Source organism: Phalaenopsis equestris, unplaced genomic scaffold, assembly GCF_001263595.1.
Source record: "Phalaenopsis equestris unplaced genomic scaffold, ASM126359v1 Scaffold000399, whole genome shotgun sequence".
Classification (NCBI taxonomy): Eukaryota; Viridiplantae; Streptophyta; class Magnoliopsida; order Asparagales; family Orchidaceae; genus Phalaenopsis; species Phalaenopsis equestris.
This window is the reverse complement of record NW_018164841.1, coordinates 498275-509255: the sequence shown is the minus strand read 5'-3', so window position 1 is coordinate 509255 and position 10981 is coordinate 498275. Positions and strand designations below refer to the sequence as shown.

At 34.9% G+C, this 10981-nt stretch overlaps 1 protein-coding gene across 4 annotated transcripts in view; it reads right to left on the bottom strand.

The window, feature by feature from the left end:
* Positions 1–10981, bottom strand: part of LOC110026722 (alanine--tRNA ligase) — a 38882-nt gene that overhangs the window by 16479 nt on the left and 11422 nt on the right. For all 4 annotated transcript variants that reach the window (XM_020727799.1, XM_020727800.1, XM_020727797.1 and 1 more), the window contains 2 exons: positions 3979–4081; positions 3822–3896 (listed from right to left, as the gene is read on the bottom strand). In XM_020727799.1, the coding sequence (XP_020583458.1) occupies positions 3822–3896; positions 3979–4081 (178 nt within the window). The remainder of the gene's footprint in view (positions 1–3821; positions 3897–3978; positions 4082–10981) is intronic.

Sequence of the window (10981 nt, the reverse complement as noted above, 5' to 3'; positions counted from 1 at the left end):
ACCTTCTCTTTCCCTCTACCTCTGCAAGTTCTCCCAACATAAGAGGCACTTTTTTCAACGTGATGACAACCAATTTTACCCTTTATCCTTTAGCATGTCCTTATATTTAAAGATTCGCTCAACTGATTGTATCCAGTCGACAAAGTCATCCAGATCCATGCTTCCCTCAAACTCTGGCAAATTCACTTTAATTTCCTTGTGTCCATATGCATGTTCGTCTTTCGGCCTCCTTTGATAATGGATTTCGAAGGAGCACGGTCAATATTCCTTAGTGTTGATGTCTTCTCTGTGAAACGGATTCAGAACTTCGTCCCTATCGCCCCTTTGACCCTCCAAATCGCAGTCGAGGGTAATCTCCCCTTGGGTTCCATCACCCATCCCTGTTAATTCCTGTTGCAAATGACGGATCTCCCGTTGTATTTCATCTCAGATTCCTGGTAGGTATTTTCTCAAGGGTATAGTTGATGGTTTGGGATCCACGGAAGAAGAAAAAAAAAAGAACTAAAACAGAAAAAAAGAAAAAAGATAGCGAGGGAAACAAAAAAAAGAGAAAAATTGACGGATTTTAGGGAACCTTAGAACATGACTAGAGTTAGGCTAGCTTTGATACCAAGTGATATCAAAGTAAATATTATTAAGCAAAAAACTAGAGATACAATAAAGACTAACAATAATGAAAACAAGACAAGAAAATAAGATTAGCAAGATTCGGCTATGGCCATAGAAGAATATTCGCGAACGTCGGCGGAGAGGTAGGTGCAGCCAGTGGCTGTAAGCAGAGGGAGCAGCAGGTGTGAGTGGTTGTTGGAAGGTGAAGGATAGCGACGGGGGTTCGGCGTTGGAGAGGGAAGCAAGTGCCGGTGGCTCTTGTAAGCTTCCCAGAGTAGAACTGCAGGTGCTGGTGGGCCGCTGGAGGATGCTAGAGGTAACTGGCAGTCTACTGGAGGGTGTAGGAGAGGTCAGTGGCCTGTTGAGAAGAGCAAAGAATCGAAGGCAACTTGGGAGCGCTAGAGGTGGTTGGCGGCAGCAGAACTGATTGTAGAAGTGGTTGGCTGGCTGCTAGAAGGGGGCACAAGGAAGTAACAGTGTAGGCGAGCAGTTGGAGGGTGTTGGAGGTGATCGACAGTCTGCTAGAGGGTGCAAGAGAGGTTGGAGGCATGCTGGAAAGTGCGGGAAGGAGTCGGCGGACTGTTGGGACGTGCATGAAGGAGTCGGCGGACTCCGAGAGGCGTTGGAAGGAACTAATGGCAGCAAGAAGGCGGAGGAACAACAGAGATAGTCACCACCTCGGACAAGTTACAGCCGGAGCAGCTTCTTGTCATCGCATACAACTCTTGGAAGGAGAAAATTCCGGAGGAGGAATTCTAAACTCAGAAACAATCGAAAACTATCTTAACCTAAGCAAACAACACACACACACACACACCCCTTTCTTTTCTATGACCTTCCTATTATGCTCCTTGCCTATTTTATGCCCTTCCTTTTCTATTTCTTTCCTATTCTACTTATTTCATTTACTAATTCCCATTAGGAAAGAAATAGAAAAGGAAGGGCATAAAATAGGCAAGGAGTATAATAGGAAGGTCATAGAAAAGAAAGGGGAATTGATTAGACAAGAAATCAAAAAGGAAGGGAAAAAGGGGGCTGTTGTTTTTGCCCCATGCCCTGGGCAGCCAGTCCAGCAGCTGGACCGGTACCCTGCCAGAGCCCCGTATCAACCTAGAATCAGCTTTCTACTATAGTGGAATGTCTTTTTACGGCTTCAACACCATCAAGCTCCCTTTTTTCAAGCAACGCCCAAAGTTAGCACTTTCATTCCACATTGTGCTAAGAAATTTCCTCAAGTGAAAATGAAAAATAAACACCAATGAACCTTTAATCTTCAATCCAATTAATATAAAAACCACACGGTTAACCATTGAACTTATAGAAATTTGAAGAATTTTAGGTTATTGATCTTTAAAACATCTGGAGCTCTAATACCTGCATCATTGATTTTCAATTAAGACTAAATTTTGCATCCAGGTTCAAGAAGATGATTGTTTGACTGTAACAATTATACCTAGCCATAAACCAAGTGGTAACTGTGTTGCCACTGGGTAGTGGTAGGTTGCAGCCTCAGTGTTGATAGAATGTTAATGACTTATAAATGATGGAAGATGCCTAGATAGGGCATTGGCGTTATCACTGAAACCATTGGGAAGTAGAAAAGATTTTTTATTTTATTGTTCATTACTCAGACTTAATCTCAAAATGAAAATGAAAATTTATTTAAAAAACTCAAATTATTATACATATGAATTAGGACCAACTTTAAGCTAATTATATTGTCAACTGATATATATATATATAAATATATTAAATAATATATATACTCATTTTGAATATAAACATAAAAACCCTCAGTTAATGCATCAATACATGCAGAAAGTACTAATAACTCTAAAACGTCATGAATGAGCTTTATTAATTCCTTGTTGATCATGGAGTCTTAACAAATCATCTTTGTATATGCTTTAGATACACACCACATCAACAATTACATTCAAACCAGCAGACCTTGCCTACAGAATGGGGAATTAAAACAACTAAAGGCCATGCCATGCACCTGAGCTCGTCAGTGATTTTTTGCAACTCTAAAGAGCAGGCAATCTCACATGCCTCTGAATTATTCAATGAAATTACCACGGCAAGCCCTCTGCATATAAAATAGTTTTTGATGCCAACCTTTAAAGCTCGTATTTGAATCCCAATTTCACCCCAGTCTACTCCAAATAAGTGAGGCAACCCATAATCGCTAATCAAATTCCATAGAACTTATAGCCATTTGATATTAGTAAATTGGGCTTATCAGCAAACTCGAAGTGTGAAACCATCGAAAGTTGATCAAATTTATCCCCGAAATCACATTCAATTAAATTTGCATCTAACTACTAAGTTTAGCCTAAGAAACATCACTAATCAAAAGTGCTCTCTTATGAGCAGTGAAAGTGGTAACTATGGGGACTTACTTTCTTAGGAAGTCTAAATACTAGAGCTAGATAAACTATAGTTTATCGTAAAACGAAATCTAGTAAAAACAAGCCAAATCCACGTCATGGAAAACTACTCCCAAGTTCTCATCACATAGATGAGGCTTTAAGGGAAGGGATAACTTTTCCTAAATAATCAATAGTAAAACAAAACATGAGTTTTGATAGAAGGAAAAAAAGTACAAAAGGATGATAACACATGAATTACTATATAAAAAATTTCTTGCAAACAAAAGTGAGTGTTCATCAACGTTATTATATGCAATAGCCATATTCCAACTATTTACTATCGACTCTGAATCTTTCTTCTCCACTCATTCCTTTAGGTGCTACCAAAGTGGCTAAATGTTAACATTTACACCACCCCTTCGCCTCCATACATTTTTCACACCAATTAATTGAACTACAAAAAAGGTTGTCTCCAGTAAAGTACGTGTTGAGGTCACGCTTATTCATTACCAAGATAAGTTGAAGAAGGGAGAAACCCAGCTTTAGGTGCAAGATGGTGTATTAAGTTACAAATTATAAAATTATAAAATTCAGATCACGTCTGATGCTTAATTCTGTAAAAGAAGAATGCCAATCTTTAAAAAGACGATGGAGGCAATCTCCCACTGCAAGAACTTCAAAAGTCACTACAGCAAGGTGTTATTTGGTGGACCATCAGAGACCTAAATCTGTCTCAAGATACACATAAATGAAAGCACATTCCGAAAAGTATGAAAAAATTCCTGTACCAAGAAATTTAAGAACGAAGATAAAAGCAATGGAAATTTTATCGTTTCTGACCTTCAAAATGTAACTAGGGAGATCACCGTTGCACCACCTGACAGCTTCATCATAAGGTAGAACAGAAGCAGAAACCTGCATATTTTTCTCACAAAAGCAGAAAATAACTAAATAGGCCAAAAATAGGCACAAAAGCGCACATAAACTTAATAAATACCTTTCCACCAATACTGATTAAAGAAATTGCTTCTTCTTCAAGCTCTTTTTGTTTGATCTGCAGTTGATCTGGGGAGATTACTCCAACATATTCAACAAATGGCCTGGTGTTCATCTCAAGTAAAAATCAGAATCAAAATCTACCACACCATTCATATAAACAATCATGTATACTCACAACAAGGAAAAAAAAAACAAACTTTGATACAAAAGTTCTAGAAGAAGATTAGTGAAAAGCTTTTTTTGTGTACCATCAAATCGACTGAAATAAAACAAGGTTTAAATCAACAAATACTTCAACAAGTCCCTTAATTATTCTTGCCAAGGTCAAAGGGCAGCAGGCCCTTCAACATAATCAATTGATGCTCCAAGCATCAATGATTTTCAGAGAGTAAATGATATAAATGTTCTCAGCCCATTGAAAAAGAAATTATAAATATCGAAGATTTTAATTATTTAATTAATAAATATCAAAACAATTTTTTTTAGTTAATCAAAATAAATGATAACATTAAGAGTTTCTCTAGTCATCGAGAAAATTTATTAAGAGGCAAGCGAGGGCCGATCATGCCTTTAAGAGGCAAGCAAGAGGGGAGGACCATGAGTGAGACCGCAAAGAAGAGAGTGAGAAAGTGAAGCCGTGGGATAGAGGGGGAGGAGTGTGAGTGAGAAAGGGGGCTTCTCGTGTGCTGCATCAAGAGTGGCCAATAGCAAAGAGATTAATGCTTGTCGCTAGGTTATGGAATCACAACAATAGAGTGATATTTCTTCTTCCTTCACTTCAGCTTTTCTTCCTCCCCTTATGAGCTTGATGTAAGGTAAACCAATTAAACCTAAAACTTTTTTTCTCCTTTATGCAAATTGATTAAAAAGACAATCATGCTAGGATTTCAAAAGAGGATTCTCATGAAACTTTCAATCATTAAGAGGAAAACCAACTTTTAACTTGCATGTAATCCCTAAATTTAGGAGAGCACCCTAAATTTCTCTAAAATAAAATGTCTTACTTTAATTATAAATGCAAGCTATCCTTTCTTAGAAACTGATGCATGCTAACTCATAGACCCTATTGAGGATTTTATTATACGAGAATTTGAATGTTATGGGACTTATATGTACAAGGAAAGAATATAAAACTAATAGTTAAGGAGAATATTTTTTTTAATAAAGTTTAAAATCATAAAATAATTTATTTCACGTGTTGTTTTGACTTCCATAGATTTTACACACAGGGGGGACTAAATCAATTAGGTTTCATAAGTGCAATCAAAAGTCCTAGTAAAAAAATTTTATGTATAAATAATTTTGATAAAAAAGTTTAAATATTTTCTTGAAAGAAAATTGGTTGTTTTATCATAATTAAATAATGATAATAATAATAATAATAATCAAAAGACTAAATTATTTCGGAATATTAGTTTATTAGAAGAGAATAATTTGTTATTATCTAAGAAAAAAGGAGTAAGAAGATTGTGTGCTTATTGACATGAAATTAATAGTATTTAAGTATTAAATTGCCAGGAAGAATTAGATGCATTTAATTTTTACTTCGAATGTCTTACACTCAGTTATTATGATTGATCTATAAGAGTTCATTATGGATATGTTGATAATGAAGTTGGGAAGTAAATTCAGAATCCAAGTTAAGATGTAAAATCTCAATTGTAGGTTGGAGTAACGCCCCATTTCTTCTAAATTGTTGCATTAATATAAAATATTTATGAATTCTTCTTTATATGCTTAAAATAATTCATCATTATAAGATCATAATGCAATTGTCATGATGATTTATCTTTTTGAATGCAAAAAATCCTTCATATTGATAAAAGAAATGTATGTTGTCATGTAATAGTTCAAATGCTTTTAAGGCAAAATGTAAGATTCTCTAAAATAGACATTGCATGCAAAGAATAATGAATAAAAAAATAGATTATGTATATAGATGTACCTGCATGTACATATTGAAAGATAAGATTTATCGTGCTATGGTACTAGTTGAAAATGTTAATGAGCCAAACTGATTTACCTTCTATCTCATACAATTGTAGAAAAAGATCTACATCCCAACATGGTTTGTACCGGTCAGGAGTGAATTGGTGTCTTTACACCTCATACAATGCCCCTTAATGTCAATGGGATTATAACAGCAAGAGATGAGTTGAGCTTAAGAAGGTACTTCTGAGACAGATTTATTATAAAAAGAGTAAAGTATAAATAATGATATATAAAGCTTTATTTTATGAAAAGCTTCATATATGTTCAAGCTCCTATTGCCAAGATAATATTATGATTCCATAACTGTGAATAACTCTAGCTACTTAGTTATGATGATTAGCATGCATGTTGTTTTTCTTTCTTTACTTTTAGTTACTGTAGTTTAGAACTATGATTTACAAACTCATCATTTTAGCTAGAAAATGTTTTTCAAGTAAATCTTCATCAAGGTAGATGGATGAATGAAGAGATTTTGTATACTATAGGCGTGAAGCAACTAACGATAAGTACTTGTACAACTTTATTGCTTATAGAAAGTTTAGATATTTTCTTTTCATATATTTTTTTGCTAATTATCTAATTAATTCAAGATACATATACATTTGTAAACATCTCCATATTGCATCTATGGTTTTGTGATTCTTTTGTGGTTTTGAAAATTTTACATGGATAGAAAATAAAAAGAAAGAAATAGAAAAAAAATGATTTAGTGTTATTATGGCATGTTATTGTATAAATTCTTGTTAGACCGTCTGTTTCTGCATTAGCATAGGCCGAGTTATGATAAAAAAAATTTTAAATGGTGGCTTGAAGTTGATATTATGGGTGGTACATTTTGTTTAGTTAAATGTGTTGCATGTGCTAGAAGCTTCAAGTTTAAATGGCTAATCTTAAAAAAAACAATTTTGCTTATAATGAATAGTGGAACATAAATATTTTAAATGACAATGTTTGACTTTCTAATCAGGAGAATCTCAAGGACACACTTCCTTAGCAATTCATACTGTTTAGGAAAGCTGCAAAATCAGCCAGATGACATCCTAGAGCTGACAACGTCAAGAAAAAACTGAAGTTACACCAATCCTACTAAGGTTCAATAGGAGAAATATCTAAAGGATGGAATGGATTTGATTTAGCACGAAAATGGCTTGCTTGCGGATTGGGTTTGTTGTTATTAATCTTTCAATGCTGCTCCGTTCAATGCCTCAAATTTGTACCACCTTCATCTCTTAAAGGACGACTATCTTAGGCATATACAGTTTTTTATTTACTTCCACAGCAAAGGTAATCGAAAGCTCCTTTTCTATTAACTATACTTCTAGCGTATGTGTGTTTGTGTGTATTGTCTATAGCAAAAAAAAATCAAAAGCTCCTTTTCTATTAACTAAACAAGTGTGCGCATAAGTGTGTGTGTGTGATCTTCCTATAAATATTGTATAAGAGAAAAAGTCTAAAACACAGGGATTCAATACCTTCAAATATTTTCCATCATAAGTGATACAAAATAAACAAATTTTCATCATCCAACGCGGATATTGAGGCATGACACGGATCTTGAGGTAATTTGTTGAGCAAGGAATCTTCAAGCTTCAATTAAAAATCATCCAGAACTCCTATTTCAGCAAACTTATAGTCAAACTAATCAGCTCGATGAGACGAACACAATGACACCAACATTTACCAAATTTTGTTCAAATCAAACCTAGGTCAAGCCGTTAAACCATTTTTGGAAGCTTCTGGTTCCTAATTGAAAGGTCAAACAGATTTCAAATCTAAAAATTTTATAGTCAAATCGAGCGTCTTGATGAGAGGTATCCAACGAGCCTAAGAACACTCGATTTGACACTATTAAGGCACTCAAATGTCCACAGAATATAGTCCAATTAAGAGAATCTCTTGGTCGCCCTCAATTCCTTCAATATTATTTTATTTTTTTTTAAAGTGAATTCTTCTTTATTTGTAGGGAGGTCTCTCTCAGACTATAAATACAACCAGTTATTATGGTCCAGTGTTTTACACCACCGGAGCATCAAGGAGAAGGAACTAAGGTCCAGTGTTTTACACTGAAGGTCCAACGAACGCCACCAGCTCATGCAACCACCGACCATCACTCGTTGGTCGTCGTCGATCACAATTTGTCGCCCCTTGCTCGTTGTAACAAAGTCACTTGCATAATCACAACATGTGCTGCAGAATCCTAACATACGTTGCAAAATAACAAAACACTCTATGGAGCAACGCAACGACACACCCAGAAGAGAATGTAACGAAGCACCTCCTATACTGTGCAATAACGTGCCTTGCATATGATGCAACGACGTCTCATATATAGTGTAACGACGCATCCCGAAGATTGTGTAATAACGCGCACCACAATAACTGCTTACAACAATCGTACTCAGAATACGGTGACTTTTTTAGACTCCTGAAGCTCTCTTCTCGCGGATCACAACTACAAACGTTATCGCAACACGCCACTACGGCATATGTGACCAACTATGGTCTATGTGATTCACAGCTCATGCAACTCCCAAATCCAACCTCTGTGGCCTACGGACGTTATTACAAGCTATAAAGGCCTACGTGACCAACCACGAATTACAAGTCCACACCTCATATAACTCTCAACTCCGACCTATGAACATATCACAGCTCATGTAGTTCTCAACTTCCGCCTCTATGGCCTACAATCGCTATCACAATTCATGCAGCTCCCAATTTCAGCCTCTGCAGTCTATAGATGTTATCACAGCTCATGCAAATTCCAACTCTGGCCTCTATTATATACAAAGCATATCACGATTCATGCAATCTCAACTTCAGCCTTTGTAACCTACATACGTTATCACAACTCATTCAGCTACCAACTCCGACCTCTGTGGCCAAAGAAATTTATCACAATTCGTGCAACTCCTAACCCTGACTTCTACTGCCTACATATGTTATTACAGCTCCTCGATATCGCCTATGTGATTAACTACGACCGTTGCAGCTCCTAGCTCACGCAACTCCTAACTCCGGCCTCTACGGCCTATGATCCTTATTGCAGCTCCCTACTACGACCTATGAATGTTATTGCAACTCTCTCTACAACCATTGTGGCCAACCAACGCTCCTAAAGCAATCATCTACGACCCATATGGTCAAATACTACTATGGCTTACAAATACATCATCTACAACAAACTGATGCTACAACCACCATCTACAACATTTATGACGGACTATTGTCTCCATAGTAATCAAATACAGCCTTCATGGCCCGTTGAGGCAACTATTGCTGAAATTACAAAGTTTATGTACAACTGAAATACAGTTGTACATAAACTTTGTAATTTCATCTTTCCTAACTCAAGAAAAGAGTAAATATGTTTACTCAACATTACAAAGTAGATTATTTTAACTAAGCTAGGCCCCGTATTTTTTCACTTTTCAGGGTTTTTAACGTAAAATATTTTTGGTGTCTCTATCTGTCGCATTAATTACTTGAGTGTGTGATAGATTTTCGTGCAACACTAAGACGCTAAATAATCACTCTTATCACCACAAATCTTCCAACACGCATCAATAAGATATAAATGATCCTAAATTATATTTATCCTAACTCAACATAAAGTTTAGCTTATACTTATAAAGATAAATTCGTTTTGGCATAATGATTATATTAGAACACAAAGATAACTCTCAGGCTGCAATATTTAAGCTTAATCTTTTTGGCCTATTAGTCACATTGCTTATCATTAAAAGGACAATTTTTTTGCTTTAGCATATGATTTTGTTATTACTAATATTTTATTCAAGAAAAGAAATGTGCATCTTACATAAGAGTGGATCTAATAAAACACAAATTGATTATTTTATTATGAGAAGAAGAGATCGTCGAGATTGTAAATATTGTAAGGTCATTTCAAGTGAGAATTTATGTACCCAACATCGTTTATTAGTTCTAAATTTTAAGATGAAGAGTTGTACAATAAAGAATACTAGGACTCATCATCGTAAAATTAGATGGGGAACCTAAAAGACACAAATAAAATTATTTTTATGAGTAAAATTCAAGTTTTCAAAATTTGGGATGTTCATGAAGAAACAAATGTTATGTGTGATAAAGTAACAAACAATATTAAACAAGTAGCAAAAAGATGTGTTTGGAGAATCAAAAGAAAAAATTTTTATAAATAAATATAGTTGGTGGTAGAATAATAATGTGCAAGAAAATATAAAATAAAAGAAGTTATGTTATAAAAATTGGTTTAAATGTAAAAACTTAGAGAACTGAGAAAAGTATCAAACGACTCGCAGGGAGTCTAAAAGAACTATCTGTGACGCTAAAAATTGTGTTTTTAATGATTTTTATAATATATCAGATACTAAGGAGGGTGAAAAATATATATGTATAAACTAGCTAAACAAAGAGAGAAGAAAAATAATGATTTAACTCAAGTGTATTAAAAATGAAAATCAAAAGTACTTTTCTTAGAAAAAATATTCAACATAGGTGGGTGAGTTATTTTGATAAACTTTTTAATGAAGTTTCTGAAAATACAATCGACCTTAGTGATCTCAATATCGTGAATAATAATAGAACATTTCATTTTTACCGTCACATTAGTAAAAAAGAAGTTGATCGGACTTTAAAGAAAACCAATGGTGGAAAGTCTGTAGGACCTAACGATATCCCAATTGAAGTGTGGAAATATTTAGGATATTTGGGTGTTTCTTGGCTTACTAAACTCTTTAATATTATTTTAGAAACTAAAAAGATGCCTCAGGAGTAAAGGAAGAGTATTTTGGTCCCCATTTTTAAGAATAAAGGGGATGCACAAGAGTGTGTAAATTATAGAGGAATTAAGTTGATGTGTCATACTTTAAAATTATGGGAGAGAGTAATTGAACATAGGTTAAGACGCATCACAAAGATTTCTCATAATCAATTTGGATTTATGTCGGGCATGTCTACCATGGAAGCTATACATTTATTGAGAGGTTTGATGGAGAAGTTCAGAGATA